General features: G+C 40.2%; 1 protein-coding gene across 2 annotated transcripts in view; it reads right to left on the bottom strand.

Moving 5' to 3' along the window:
* The window catches only part of LOC306769148 (protein phosphatase 3 catalytic subunit alpha), a 70,524-nt gene that overhangs the window by 5,227 nt on the left and 48,680 nt on the right, over positions 1–16,617 (bottom strand). The window contains exons 9-13 of one of the 2 annotated variants that reach the window (XM_079257705.1): positions 8,985–9,110; positions 7,114–7,185; positions 5,774–5,800; positions 3,113–3,197; positions 2,381–2,478 (exon numbers count right to left, since the gene is read on the bottom strand). In XM_079257705.1, the coding sequence (XP_079113831.1) occupies positions 2,381–2,478; positions 3,113–3,197; positions 5,774–5,800; positions 7,114–7,185; positions 8,985–9,110 (408 nt within the window). The remainder of the gene's footprint in view (positions 1–2,380; positions 2,479–3,112; positions 3,198–5,773; positions 5,801–7,113; positions 7,186–8,984; positions 9,111–16,617) is intronic. The other variant, XM_079257706.1, reaches the window with a different exon arrangement.

The following is a 16,617-nucleotide window of genomic DNA, read 5'->3' as shown; positions in this document are numbered from 1 at the left end:
AAAAAGAAAACCTCAGCAGCTCCCACTTTTATAAACTATAATCCTCAGGCCTGCTTCTGTCTTTCTAGAGGAGCTTCTACAGAGATGAACGTCTCATCCTGCATGAGAAAAGTTGCTAGATTTGTGCACTTTTTTGACCAAAGACAACAGCCAGTCTTGCTCTCATCACATTTCTGTAGGTGTTATCCGACCAGTCTTATTGGTAACTGAGGCAGTAGGTATGTACTGGACTCACAGGTTTATCTTGTGACTTTGGGTTTATACCATAGACTGTATATAAAGAGATAGATGGAGCCTCTGTGACGTCACCCATAAGTTTCTGAAGAGCTGAATTGAAGCTCGGTGGGCGGTTCCTACCGTTGCCATCTTGGCAGCGTCATGCGCGTTGTCTTGCCTGGAAAATACAAATATGGGCAAAGAGGTGGAGCTGAGAGGGGACTGTGAGTGTCATGGTGGGTGACTGACACTGAGCGAACTCCAAGCTTTCTGTAGCCCTAGAGCTAACCGAGCTAACCCCGAGATAATGGGAGCTAACCAGCTAGCCCCTCGCGGATGAAGGGGGAACGGCAGTTTTATACACTTCCGCATAGGCTTCACTTTTACTGCCGGAGGTTGCCGCTTGGTTTATACACTAGTAGGAAAAAAACAAAATGGTAGCAACCTGAAGACATAAACCATGCTACCCGGCATTGGAATAAGCAGGTATAAATAACTTTAGATGGATATGATACACTATAGAGCCATCTTTATCGAATAACAGTAAAATGCAATACCACTGACTGCCACTAGGGGTTATCAGCGACAGCCCCAAACACACAGATTTATCATCACACTCATGTTTTCAGGGTTTCCCAAATGTTCAGCATTCCCTCCCCCCACTAGCAGTGCTAGATGCTGGCTGATTAAAACAAGTTAATTAAAACAAGTCTGTAATAATAACACACAGCCCAAACATTCATAAAAGTATGTTTATCCCTTCACGGCTGTTGCTTTGGTCTCTCTTAACAATGAAGGGCAAAATTATGCTATTAGGAAATCACATTTAAATTTAATTACTAAAGATCATTTCCAGATCTTGCTAAGAGTCTCTCGCAACCAAACTAGACTTCTAACCTTTTTGCCCCAAAATAGTTACATTAAGGCTTTAGAAGTAGTTGCTTAGCTTTATGCAGGTAAATGTGAAGCGTGCATAGTGCAGCAGACAGTCCTTTACCTCCTGTTATTTCCTCCTAATGCAGTCAGGTAGTTCAGGAGGATGTTTTCTCTGATGATATGAACTTCCTAGCATACAACGCATGTGCGTACAAGAGGACAGATTGGGTATTCATAACACCTCCAGAATGCTATGACAGAAACAAGACTGGATGAAGAGAGACTAGTCACTACTGGTCACTAGTATTGTATTCTTTGACTTGAGAAACCAGAATTTTATTAAACCTGATGTCGAAACTTGCGTCGCACCCTGACTTGACACTAAGCACAATGTCACATGACAGCGTGCGCTGCGTCAACACAATAGAAAATCCTCCATTACATCTCTAATCTAATTGATTTTTAGGCAACACAGGATCATACTGGAAAGTGCTAGCTGATGTGATGTGAGAACCTGTGAGAAGAGAGGCAAGTGGTCTGGATTTCTGCTTTATTTCGGGAATGACAAGGCAGACAGCAGCTATCCTTTCCCACACAGTTGTTTGTGTCGACTCCAATTCATCGTCTGAGTTACATCTAACTTGACAGAAAACTGCTACGATGCACAACTCTCTAAATCTGGGCAATGGAGTTCTTTCAGAAGTCCAACTCAATTTTAAGCACTCCTAAAGGCGACTCCAGCCTTTTTTTTTTTAGCTTCCGAGCTGCAGCAGCTTGTCAGACTCGCTGAGGGAGTGTTTGGAACTGAGAGGGTGAACTGAACTCTAAACTTGGCTCACAAAAACAAAAGAGATAATTCAACAGAATACTTGCACAACCGATTATACCTGCAGTTTCTAGGGAGAAAGGAGAAAGAAGACATAAGTAGTATTTGAGATAAAAACCAGTGGAAAACAGAAAGACAGGGATTAATGCCAGATGTTAAGAGAGGACACACTGAAGAAGACAAAGGTTGGAAGAAAGTCTGCTTGCATCTATCCAAAAATACTAAATTATATTTAAATAAAGAGAAAGCCACATAGAGCAGCTGCTTTTGCTTACTAGCATTAAACTAAACACAGGAGCAAAACTACAGGATCAAGTGAAGGTGTGTAAAGGAAAACTTCTGCTAACACTGAGTTAGACCTTTGTACAGGGTTCTGCTTTGGGAGGGGGATTTGTGCATGGATGGGAATCCATCTTGGAGGCTGTGGATGGGGGGCCTTGTGTGTCTTGGTGACAATCTTACCATTCTGCAGCTTTTCTTTGCCCCCGGACAAAACTCCGCTTGGTAGCATGCCAGTAGGGGTCAGTCCCTTCAGCGTCAGCACACTCTCACTTTCCTCTCTGAAACAGACACACAGGAACGTGCACTCAGTCTCTTACGAAGCACTTCCTTTATGTTCTTTTCTTATAAAAACCCCCTCTGAAATAAGAAGGATATCTTCTGGCACTTAAACAGGCCATTGAGTTAAATAGCTTAAGGCCTACAGTAAAGATTAAGGTTAAACATTCTTACTAATAATAACAAAAATACATGTTCCAATGTAAATGTGTGTACGGTTACAGACAGCAAAAACCAAACACAAGCAGTTAACTAAATAAAAAATGCTGAATGAAATATTTAAAGTAAATCCGTGTTTCTGAATATTTAAATACAGATTGATGCATTTAATCTTATATCTTCAGTTCAGCTTTATAGAATCCGTCTTTCATTGTCTGACCAGTGCCAAGACTGGTTTTTATTGGTCAGGCAGTGAACTGGACAGCTGGAGAGCTGCATATATCGTCTGAGTGTGTTATTTGGACTATGAACAAATTCATTTTAAAAATCAACTTTTATTTGGATTAAAACGCAAGATTTTTCATAAGCAATAAGCTTGCAAGTCAGCATGCTTTGTTAGTTCATCACCACCTGCGACAGCTTATTATACAGAGTGGTTTGTTAATGGAAACATAATGGTTAGAGTATTTTAGATACCTGAGCACAGAGAATACCCTGGCCATCTTTCCAATAGCACGAATCTTGTTGCGGATGACTTCCTTACGGGCAGAAGCTGTGGCACCTGGAGGAGTCAGAGGTCAGAGAAACGGTCAAAAAATCTGGGATTCATCCGTGCTAGATAGAATCATGCGGAAACACAATCCGACGATCACCATGTCTGTGCTTTTAAACATCTAAATTCTCTTTCTAAATCACTCTAGTGTCATCACATTTAGCAAATAAAACAGTATGTTTGTTGGACTATTAGTTTTAACCAGAAGTGCAACACAATACAAACAAAATGTTATTATTAAAGTCTCAAACTCAGATTATATAAAAAAGTTTTAATCCATAAACACATCACATCTGAATACTTCCTAGCATTCAGTGCATTCATGCTGCCTATCTGTGTTATGCCAGTCATAGCGAAGGGCTGTGCTGCCTCATACAGCCTATATTCCCCAGACAGTACGCAAACCTTTTACAACGTGTTAGTGTACATCATCTATAAATGGTCTGGTCCTTGTCCAAACATGTCTGCTCAGCATGTTGGATGACTGCACGCTCTGACAATTTTCCTGTACAGTGTTTTTCTTGTAAAGACTTAACATGACTTTTCCTGGAGTGAAAAACATTTTTCCTTTTTCTTTCTTATAAAAAAAACCCCAAAACAAACAGAAAACAACTATTTTATGACTCCAGAGACTCAGCTTGGAAAACGTAAGACTATGAATGATGGAAATGAAGTAAATGTGTAGAGTAAGAATAGGTACAGGAATCTAATGACCACATATCCCATCCTCTTGTTGAATTAGCTGCTATTACTATAAAATTTGCTTCTCCACAGGAATAATGTGTAGTGGTTTATGAGAATCACTGATGCTGTTTAAACATTGTAAAAAGCAGGAAAACATTTGAAACATATTTCAATAAAGTTGGGAGAGTTTTCTAAAATGCAAAAAAAAAAAAAAAAAGAAGTCTGATACATGGCCAAAATATATTCACGAAAGTCTTTTTCCTGCAGGTTTTCAGTGATTCCCTGCTTAGACATCTGACTCAAATGAAATGAAACCAAAGACCCATGAAGTTTTGGGTTGGACACCACTGGCTTAAAAATGTTTTAACAGAGACAGAGGAAATGATTTTGTGTGTTTTCACAGACTAACTGCCTTGTTTTTAGAAAATAAAGACATATTTTGCATTGTGTTCACGCCTATAAAGGCCCATTTATGCTTCCTTACGTAAGCAAGTGGCGACATTTGCAAACGTTGCTGTCCTCATACTGCCGTAATGTTGCCATAGTTACTAACTCAGTTCATCCACTAGGAGGCAGTGCTGAGTTCAAAGTTCACTTTAGCGTTTTGGAAACTCACTGGTGGCAGTAATTCTCCTCTAAAAACAGTCCAAAAGCACATCAAGAAGTAGAGCAATAAAACTGCAGAATTTTTGCTGTTCTTCTCAACTTCTTCTGCGTCTTTTCTAGGTACTTATTTGGCGGTTTCTGTGTTATTATCTTCCTGTTCTTCTTCTTCTGTGGTTTGTTCCCTTTGCTGATTGTGCATTTGTAAAACAACTCAACACTTCCCTGCATGATTGCCAGTGGAATTGCTCCATCTTCTGTGTCAAGGGAAAGCTAGCAAAGCCCCTTGAAAATGAACTAAATTAGCCATGTAACCGACACAGGAGACAGACAAAACTGGGCCTAAACCCTTTCATTTGATGTTTTTTTAAAAAAAATTTTTTAAATCTTTTTTTGTGCTTTTATTTCCAAATCAAAATTGAAACAATAAATTCAGATTTTGTTCTTCAGGATGCTTTGTCTGTTCGTGTAACAAAGAGCTGAAAGATGGGCTTGTCCGACCACAGAACCTTCTTTCTGTCCATCAGATTAGTTGACATACAGCCCCCTTCTTTTATAATACAGTTTAAGGTTATCTTTCTGGATGTAATGGCAGACAGTGCTGAATCCAAACAGTTTCCAAGGTATTTCTCATTTGACATGGCTATACTTACCATGACAGCAATATGACTTTTTATGTGGGGCAGCCAAAAAGCTTAAAAGTTCGTGTGTTCAACAGTTAAACAATTGTGTCTGACTCCCTTAATTATTCCATTATAATGTGCACTGTAAGATGTAGCAAATTAAAGTTATTTGCAATGAAGTTTTTGCTTGTTTGGCACAACGTGGATAATTATGACCCATCATCCTTTCTTGTAAAGGATGCTCCTTTGATACCCAATCCTGACACCCTCACCTGTCACTAAAAATTTAATGATTGGAAAATCATTTTGTTTCATTTGACTCATTGTTTGTTTCACTTCCAACCTTTTCTTTTCAATGTTTAGACTTTTTTTTTTTTTAAAAATAAATCAGTTTGTAAGGGAAGACAAAGTAATTTCCTTTAAATAGTGTTGTTAAAACAAATAAATAACATACTCAATTTAAAGTTTTGTTGGATTTCCACTCTTCTGTTCATGATGTGGGGACTTTTTATCCCGAGTGACACATCTTACAATTAGATAAAGAGCAACACAAAGATCCAATAGAAGCGTTAAAAGGGCGTTAAACAGTGATGTTAGTTTACAGACTTCTGAAAGGCAGACAGCAAGCAAAAGTCTAGCAACTGCTGCACAGACCAGTATAGCTAATGTTTGTACCTTTTTTGGGGGGATATATTAGCTGTCCTTCTCAAGAAACACCCCCAGAGGAAAGGACAAGAGAAAGGATAGAGAGATCAGTGGATGGCTGCAGAATGAAAGATGATGTGGAAGAGAGAAATAAGAGGCAAGAAAGCACAACGAGTGTAAAGGAAAGTGATGACTTGAGCACAAAACTCTGGAAAACATAAAAAAATTAGAAATTAGATGAATAAATCAAGGAAGAAACAACATCATAGCATGAGACAGAGAGATAGATTTAGACAGGAGAGGAAGATGTCAAAAGAGAGATGTAGTGAGGCCAGAAACATCAATGTAACAGCAAGTGGAAACCATGGAAACAAGAGCAGGCAAAGAGCAGGGCAGCAAAAAAGATCATCAGAGATTATAAGGGCACAGGAAGGAAGATCATGAGTGAGAAAGAAAAATGATAATCACATGTCAAGAGTGAAAACAGATAAAAAATAAAGTAGAAACAGCTGCAAAACTTAAGAGTAAAATGAGCTTATGGCGAGAAACAAAGCCAGCACAAGGAATGAGAATGTGCAGAATCAGTGGCTCAACTAAAATAATAAAAGAAATGAGTTGATGAAACATGAAGAGATGTTAAAGGACTGCTAATAATTTGAGGTACAGTTGAGCTGTGCCAGTGTCCAAAACAATTGAAGTTTATCTTGTTTTGAAAGTCTACAAATATCTAATAAAACTGATTAAACCCGAAATAATCTGAAACTGAAAGCAAATACAAAAAGTATTACTAAATTGGAAATAGTTATTATTGGAAAAGATCCAATTTCAAGCTCAAGCACAGCAATGGAAATGTATATGATTTCATCTGTTTCCCCTTCAATTTGTGTTTAAATGTCAAAAAGTTTTGCAAACGTGGTTTAGATTTGCCAACATGCTGATGCCCCACCCATGTCTGAGAGAGTAGCTATGTGAAGAGAAAGAAAAGGGGTGGTGAGATCACTTCCTGTTTGGCAATCAGAGCTGGGGAAGGCAAAGGGAAACTGGTTATCTCACTGGAGATAACCCAAGATCATCAAACTTGCCCCTGGTATATGCGGATAGAAAGCATGAAAGTCGAACTAACGATGGTATTTTCAGTAACTTTGACTATTTTAAAGGTTCCAGTTTTGATACAGACAGAAATCAGCAGACTGTGTATAAATGCTGCATATTAATGTCATATTCTAAAGTGAACTGATTGTTCTGATAATTGCATGTATGAAAAAAGAAAAAACACTATTTCTGTTCCAGATGTTAAACAAGTAGAAGGAGGTCCCCCTCTAGTGGAGCCAAAACAAACTACAGGGAAAGCTGCAAACTGCATTTCTTACCATCCAGCTCTTCATCAGTTGTTAGCTCGTCATTGGAGCAAATGCTCAACACGTTCACAAGCATCTCAGTCACTGTAAAGAGAAAACAGATGTTACCACAACAGATTTATTTAAAATATACAGCTGTGTTTTGATCTTAATGTCTGTGATTTTTAAACTTGAGTGACTCAAGTTAGAAATAAAAAGTTTTTCTGATTAACTCCTCTAAATGCATCCAGGTAATCTGTAAATGACTCAGAATTGTTGGAAAAGGAGTCGCTCAAAAGGATTGGGCCAAGTGGGCCTGGTGCAGAGAGCTCGTGAGCCATAGTTATGTGTGATTAATTAACACAGATGTGTCACAGATGCACTTGTACAACGTGTACAATCTTCAGGACACAAAGACCTCTGCAATGTAGGTCTTTGCCAATCCTCTTTTTTTTCCTCACGTCCTTGTTATTACTGACTGCTCTATACCCGTCATTTACTAGTCGACATTTGAAAAAAGACCTCACAATTAGACTATTGTAAATCATTATGTATCTGCCTCAGATAAGCATCTGTAACTTTTGCACAGAGGGTTCAAAATTTCACCAGCCCTCTTCCTGACAATGACAGAGGACGCAGAGCGATTACTGCAGTGGTGGCCTCCCTTCACTGGCTGTCAGAAGAATTACAGATTCAATGCAAAGTTTGGTTCGCTCAACTTGAAGCCTCTGAGTCCTTTTCTGAATTGCTGTGAAAAATGTCTGAGTTGATATTCACTGTCTGGTATGAGCTCTGAAACACGAAGAGATGGAGCTTTCGCTGCATTCAGGTTGAGCTGAAGTGTACAAACCAGGACAAAATAATAATAATAAAAAAAAAATAAAAAAAAAGATTTGATCTTTATTAGTTAGCCAGATTAACTGCAACACATTATTTCTAAGAAATAATACGGTATGTAGCAAAAAACTAACGATTATCAGCATAAACACTTCTATTAAAGCAGAAGTTCAAGCAGCTTATTGGTCTTTGACAGGGGTGGGAAAGTCCTAGAGAGCCACAGTCCTGCTAGTTTTTAGAGGTTTTCCTGTTTCAGCACAACTGACTAAAATGAATGAGTCACAGTGAAGAACTTCATCAGCTGTTGGATCTGTTTCATGTGAATCAGGTGTTCTGGGGAAGGGAAAACATGTGAAACCTGCAGGACTACAGCTCTATAGGACTGAATTTGCAGCATCGAGGTGTATTTACATGATGCCAAAAAGAATAAAAGACATCAGCTATTATCGTCAACTGTTGCCATCGAACAATCTCGGGTGGGTTACAAGGTTGCTTCCAAGTCATTTGAAGATTATTTTCAAATGTAAAACATTAAAGACAGCTGTCAGTCTTTCCAGTAGCGGACATCCTAATAAGTTAACCCAAAGATCCGCCCATAGGAATGTTTACAGAAACAAACCGCAGAAGTCACAGTCATTAATCAGTAAAATTTAAGAGATTAAAGTCTGTGTACATTATTTCCTTTTCATTGATTGCTTGCTGCACAGTTGTTGCTTTACTGGCTCATAAATCATGTATAGTTAGTTATTACTGAATTAATTAAATATTGATAGCACAATCCACTTTTTTACACTGGCATTTGATTAAACCTGAGCTTGTCCTTTTTTTTTTTGTTATTTTACTTTTATTCAGTTTTTATTTTGTTTTAATACCAGATTTTGTTTATTGTTATTGTTCAACACTTTAGGCAGCTGCTGCTGTGATAATGTGCTATATAAATAAACTTAAACCTGAACTGCATCAAAAGTCGGTGAAACATTTCTTAAAGCTCTTTTCAATCACGAGAGAAACACTGGATTTAACTGCCTGCATATATTCTCATATTGTTAATGAGTCTAAACTCTCACCCTTCTCCCCAACAAACGGCAGGGACCAGGTGAAAACGTCCATGAAGTTGGGCAGCCAGTAAGGGTGAGGTGAGCAGTTGAACTGTCGGATGTTCATCACGTTGTTCTCGTACTTCAGCACTGCCGCTGTGGACGGACAGAAGATGAATCGCGTCAGTACACGTGATAGCTGCTGTTCAACATGCAGCTAGTCTGAGGAGATTTACCATCATTATTTCCCAATAAAAAAATATTTTTTCTTTTTTTTAAAAACACGTTTCACAAATCTGATGTAAGAACAAACAGAACAAATGAATTTGTGATCATTGTAATATGATAATTTGATCTGTGAAAGCAAGTCACATATCCACAGTCGGTAATCTATTTCTGGAAACTGAAATTACTCCCATCATAACGTTTGCAAAGATGCGCAAAATTCCACACATGGCAGCTCTAAATAATTCAAACAGACATAGACAAAGGATAATGAAGAAAAAAACATTTTAAAATGATTAAAAAATATATCAACCTTAAGGTGTTATATTCTTTACTTTTATAGTTAATGATAGATTCGGTGCAGGTGTTGCGTTGAGGTGTGATTTAACAACAACACAAGAGAGCTTCAGTTGGCTTAAAAAAAGAAAAAAAAAACTGTTATGAAATGAGCAAAATTGGCCAAAATGATCATTCACTCCAAGACAGGAGGCTGGATGCAGCTCAAGATCTTGTCAGTCAACCTTTAGTGGCAACAATAAAAAATAAAAGATGGTTGTGTAAAAAAAAAAAAACTACTTGCAGAGCTCCAAAATTACACATCTTACCTTCAATCTTTATCAATCTCTTATAATCACAGCAGGACTAATTAAAACACACAATTACAACCTGAGTTGTGAAGATTAAGGTTTGAAAACTGCACAAGATTTAGAATAAAAATCAATCCACCTTTTTTTCTCCTGTGGATAATTTCCTCTGGGTATTGATTACCGCCCCCCCCCCCCCCGTCATGTTGAAACATGCCTGTCATTTACAAGGATTGGATGCATAAATTAAATGAAAGTGCCTCATGGCTCAGCATTTAGGCTCTATGTGGCCGAGCGCTTCTCTTTCACTCAACAGAAAAGCAATTTCTGGTAAAGATGGGAGTATCGATGTGCCACAACTGCTAAAGTACTGAACACAATAACGACCTAAAGCATCTTGAGTTCCAAGCAATTCAACATGGACGCTTCACCATTAAATGCAGCGACCTACTTATAAGAAGAATGATAATACTAAATTGTAAGAAAATCTGTGTTTTTGCAAGAATTATTACAAGCGATTAGGTTTAAATGCCTAATAAATTATTATTTCCCAATAAAAAAAATCATTTTTCTTTTTTTAAAAACACGTTTCACAAATCTGATGTAAGAACAAACAGAACAAATGAATTTGTGATCATTGTAATATGATAATTTGATCTGTGAAAGCAAGTCACATATCCACAGTCGGTAATCTATTTCTGGAAACTGAAATTACTCCCATCATAACGTTTGCAAAGATGCGCAAAATTCCACACATGGCAGCTCTAAATAATTCAAACAGACATATTAATCTTGTAAGAGGACTGGCTCCTGTGGGTGTGGTTCTGCTGGTGTTTACACTGAGGGTGTGTCAAAGGGAAACAGAATGAAACCATCCCCGCTGATAAGCTTTGCTTTCAATTTAAGCCTATATGACAGCAGAGACTGCGGTGACACTCGTTCCTGATTACATTATATCATGTTAGTGCATTTTCAGCAACAAAATACAGGATGATGACCAGATGTATCACACAGAAACACCCTCCTGACCGCGACATGGCCCATGTGACCTCCTCACCCGTGATTGGGGCACAGTGTGAATGTGGGTGTACAGGCAAACATGAGAGCTGCCAAACATAAATATCCATGCTGGAAATAGACGCTTAGGCTTCGCTAACACACAAGGCCAGTCTGGGGAAAGCGGACACCGTGGCTGGATCACTATGGGGGACTTTTCTGCCCCTCTCTCAGTGACAACAAGCCATCTAACCTGGATTCCAGGCAGCTATAAGCTCAGGTGCGACACGAATTGGGTCAGACTATGTTGAGACTGGCCTCAACGTGGAATCATCCAAGTGTTGTAGCAAAATTAGTGAAAAGAAAACTGCAATGCAATAAGTTTGCAAAGTGTTGTCTTAGGTTTTGCATTCCCCTGCTGTCACCCATCCCAATCTGAAACTTGTTCTTTTAATGGGACCATCCATATACTTCCATAATTAAAGTGACGCTATCAGCAAAACCCTGCATTACTTGATATACTTCACTCAGATGGAGCTGTGGGTGTTTATCCATGTGCGTTGGCGTGCATGAAAGCAATCGCACACGTGGGCAGCCATTGCATAAATATCACACACTGCATAAACATCGTTGAGGCACTTGATTGAATGCAGCCATGGAAGCCCAGAGGGAAAAAAAAAAAAAAAAAAAGGCAGAGCGGGGGAGAAGGTCAGCTCCCCTGCTGTCGCTCCTTCAAATCAGATTCCCTTTAAAGGAACAGAGACACCCGACAACCTCCCTGGTGCAAAACAAATGCATGCACTGAGCTCTGGCTGTGAGCGGTTCAAGACCCGCTTTCATTTTAGAATATTCCACTGAACATGCAGATGACACGATTAAAGCTTTCCTCCTCTGTTAATACAACAAAATTTGCAAAGTTATTGATCAAGTGTAAGGATGCGAGGTTCTGTGAAATCCATCCTCTCGTGTGACAGCCACTAGAGGTCTCTGCTACTCTGGTGGTGGTTAACACACCAGCTCAGCCCCAACTTACTGCAACGCTAACACAGATATTGCAAGGTGACACCCGCTCATTAATTATTCATAAGGGAGGGCCTCCAGCCGGTTTCCCCGGTAACAAGGACTATTAAATCTACTTTGAGACCACGGGGAGATTCCCACTGTCTTTCCCCAACACTTAATGCTGACAGCAGAGCTGTCTCTAATGCCTCAGGTATAGAGTTCCACTTGGTTAGTATTCGAAGGCAGACGCTCCTGGTTCATTACATTCAGCTCTACTTCTAGATGAAGGCGGATGTGTGGACGGCAAGAACTGCACGCTGCCCAGGTACAATGAAGCAAATTAATGAGGACATTTACAGTGTGACTGGAAACGGTTTCATCATTTATTTCTACTGTAGTGAAACACAGTTGAGCCTTGAGGCCATGTCTCATCAAAAATGACCTGTTGAACAAAGCAAACAGGTTGATCCTGCCAAACCAAACTGTTGCAGAAGAAAGCACAGTGACCGCACAATAAGACTAATCCTAAATCAAATCCTGATTTCTACAGTCCGCAAACATGCAGGGTGACTTTAAACTGAGCATAGGACTGAGTGGGAGCATCTCTGTAATGGTCTGGTGATCTGCCCGGGGTATACTCTGGCAGCTGAGATAGGCTCCACCTCCCACCATGCTGAGTTGGATGATGGTGGCGGGATGCAATGCAGCTTGTGATTTAGTCACAAATCATTATCCATCCCGAATGAATAAGTATCTCATGTAATGAAGAACTAAAATCCTTTAAATCATTCACAGGACTTGAATCGGCAAAAGAAAAAGACGAGAAAGAGACCGTTATTATCGGTCTGTAACTGAATATATACTGTAAAACCTTTAGCTTGTCTATTTTGTTTCAAAAGAGCAAGTTTTTTTCTAATTTATTCAAGTGGTCTTTAGCTGTAGTTCTCTGGTACTTCAGAGTTTTCTTTGCAGATTTGCTGGTTTTTAACTGAAAATCAACCCCGCCCCATTAAAACAAAAGGGCTTTATGTTTGTAACTTAACACTGACCCAACAGCGGGAGCACAAAATAAAAAGTAGCAGGCTGAAATGAAGCTATCAGTACATAGATTCCATTAGAGATGGGAAAACAGAAGATGCATCTGACCCCTCAGCTGATCCATCTACTGTTTCCTGAAATGTCATTAGACGTGGTCTCCAATGGAATGCCATTGTTAAGGAACAGAAACAAGGGACAAAAAAAACAAAAAAACTGAGGTATGCCAAAAAAAAACCCACACAACTGGAGTGAAAATCAGAGGCAATCTTATGGAGTGATGAATCCTCCCCAGAGCCTGGACCTCAGCATTACTGCAGCACTGTGAGATCATCTGAAAGAAATTACGAGAAAAACCTGCCTGAGAGGGTTCTGGCTGTGTTAAGTATGACCACATTTATTCTTTTAATATCAACTTTCAAGCTTGTTAAAATTGTTCAAACTCTTCTTTTGATTTTTGCAGTTTCCTTTGTTTGCAGATGTGTTGAGAAATCCCTGCACATATAGAAACGAGGCGTGTTTTAAGACTTTCGCACAGAACTGTACTCTAATAATGTGCGCATTTCTGATTGGTATCAAACCGGCCGAGCCTGTCCTGTATTACATTATGTTGTGCATTTTTCTAGTTTGACACGACATGAGAAGTTTTGTAGCAGAACCATGTTTACAGAAAAACAAAAGGGAAGCCCAGTAATGGCCGGGATGATAACAGATGGATGAGCATCTGCCGGCAGGGATACTCGTCTCTCTGGCAGGAGCGATGAGGAGGGAGAAATGAATTCCCTGTTGTGCTGGCATCGTCACTGCTCTCGCTTCCATTTTCCAACAGCAAGAACTGGAGCCAGTCATCCCAGTCCACTTCAGCGCAGGGAGGAAATGGAGTATATTGTGATATCTGTCCAGGCTCAATCAGCTCGAGTAATCTACTCACCCTTAAAGGATCTTCCTTTTAATTCATTCAAGTTTCCCCTCCATCACTTCATCCCTGTTTCTACCTCATCACTAAACAAAACCACAAGAGAGGAACTTGAGAGGAAGCAAAACAACAATCCTCCACCCTTTAAACAGCATTAGCAGCATCACTTTCTGTCCTCTATCCAAGTGGCTATCAGGATTCATTCTTGGCTTCTTCGCTGGTCAATAATGATGCAGCACAAAATGTTCCATTAATGCAAAACCACAAACAATATCCGACACGTACAACTGCCAAGTACACCTCTATCCTCCCCCATATCTCTCGTTTCTCCCCGCTGCTGTCACATAAAACCGGGGAAGATTAAACAGTGAAAACTGCCAAATCACTGCTGCTGCGTTGGCATCCAGCTTCGCTGCCAGCTTGAGTGTCTGCCTGACTTTTTTTTTTTTTTTTTTGTTTTACTGATGGGGAGCAGGGGTCAGAGCGGTGATGGACAGCCGGTCAATGCCTGACACTTTCCTGCAACACCAACAGTTTGAAGGAGGAGAAGGTATGGGAGACATGTAGAAGCTGGACTTCAGCGATTTGTGTTCTGACTCAGCTACAAGTTGAATTTACTTCCGCCTCCTCCTCCGTGATGGGAGGTGCACTGCTTGCTACTTTTTTTTTTTCTCTTTCCACGTAGAGACACCTCATTGGCCAATCTGACCAACACCCCAGCGCAGGATTGATGGGGACTGCTGATGCCTCCTCCCTTCCTTTTAAGATTTATGTGCCCACTCGACCGGCCATCAATCACAGGGGCGTTGCTCAGTGAGCTCGGAGCTACAGCACAAAGCTAAGAGCAGTGGGATTCATTACAACAGCTTCCGTTTTACCACCGAAGCCCACCTACATGACTGATTAGAGGGTCATCAACAGACTGATAGCACTGTACCTATTAGCTGTGGCTATCCCATGAAACGGTGCAACTGTGGGGGAAGAAAAATCCATCAACCAGAGTCAAGTAAATAATTGATAAAGCGAATTGGGAGCAAAATAATTTATTGAAGCTTTAAAAGCTTGAACATAAAATCTCTGGCCAGACTTTTAGCTAGAGGGATGCTGGTTTGCACAGAAATTGCTCTCCACCTCTACAATCATATCTATATTATCGTGACAGATTTTTCCAAAAGAGTAACGATTTTAAGAGTGAATGATGAAGATAAAATGAAAAGAATAAGAACCCCTGCTAAGTAAGATGCATCTTTGTGCCTAAAGGAAGTCAGAGCCAATACAAGCACAGTCATTTTCCTCTCTCTGATGGCCAAAGGGAAGCGTTTTATCAACAGAAGGTCGGTCAACTGTGGCTAAAATGAGAGTGCAGACAAAATCATTTTAGATATCTTGACTGTTCCATATTGAGCCTGAGGGGAGCGAGTGATTTTCCAGGGTACTGGTGGCCAAACCTAAAAACAAAATGCGCCTGACCTTACTATGTCTGTTTATGTTGTGTTGTGTTGAATGGAAGCCATAGGAAGATTAGTTGGCATGGAGCAAATAGGTTCCCTAATAACAAACAACAATCTAGACAGGCGCTCTGACTTGCTGTTTCTGTCTTGTGTAGAGTCAGCTGACGGGGAAAAGGGTAAACAAATGAAAACTAAACTTGAATCAAAGACTGCATACTAGCCATAGACTGTATATAAAGAGATGGACAGAGCCTCTATGACGTCACACTTAGGTTTCTGAAGAGCTGAATTGAAGCTCGTTGGGCGGTTCCTACTGTCGCCATGTTGGCAGCGTCATGCGCGTCGTCTTGCCCGGAAAATACAAAATATGGGCAAAGAGGTGGAGCTGAGAGGGGAGTCGTGAGCGTCATGGTGGATGATTGACATTGCGCAAACTCTGAGCTTTCTGTAGCTAAGAGATAACCGAGCTAACCCCGAGATAACGGGAGCTAACCAGCTAATGGAGGTAAGCGGGCTAAAGCTAAGTCACGTTGTTAACCGGCGAAAAACCGTGGTTGTTCTACGTTCTCCTTACTTGAAGCCAGAGATGTGTACCTGTCAATCAAAAGGACACGCCCCTAAATGTGCCGAACTTCAAGATTAAATTACTTTTAAACGAGCGAGTTAGAAAAAAATTCACTCCCCCCACAGTTGTCATGAAGGTAAACCTGACCTATAAACCGAAAACTGATTTTTGAACCAAGCTGTAGACATGTTTATTTCTGCTGTGAAGTTGGCCTTTTTAACATAGGAGTCTATGGGGATTTTCTCTGTTTTGCAGCCCCTAGTGGATGAAGGGGGAACTGCAGTTTTATACACTTCCGCATAGGCTTCACTTTTACCGCCGGAGGTTGCCGCTTGATACTACCAAATAATTCAGAGGAAGAAAAAGAGAGAACGGGACAGCCCCTGCTCCTGTGTGAAGCTGCTTTACATCAGTTGCACTGCAGCATTATGGCATGTCATCACAACTGCAGAACAGCATGCCCCAGCACCATCACTCTTTCCTTCCCACTTCCATTTCCTGTGGTTTGCCCATTGCTCCCTTCACTCCAAATATGCCCCCACAGTTACAGCACATACAGCCTGTTCTGCAGGGAAAAAATGCTGACTCACAGCACAAAGGCAAGCCTGTGTTGGTGCATGGGCGCAGCAGCGCAGCAAAGGGCTCCACAAGGTGCCAAGTGAACTGGCACCAGGCCGCTTTATTCCACACCAGCTCCCTTCCTGAGCTGATCAAAATGTTAGAAAACAGTCTATGGAAGCACTTTGCATTGGAACTAATTGAAATGGTCCCCAATTGTTTTTTTTATCAGACATATTTTTCTCAAACTCCTGGTAGTTGTTATCATAACTAATCAAAAACAAAGATCACTGAAGTTTTTAAAGGAGAAATAAACTCTGATTAATACTAG

The sequence above is a fragment of the Telmatherina bonti genome (genome assembly GCF_933228915.1).
Source record: "Telmatherina bonti genome assembly, chromosome: 18".
Lineage (NCBI taxonomy): Eukaryota > Metazoa > Chordata > Actinopteri > Atheriniformes > Telmatherinidae > Telmatherina > Telmatherina bonti.
The sequence above is the reverse complement of the archived record's forward strand: the minus strand, read 5'-3'. Positions and strand labels throughout refer to the sequence as shown.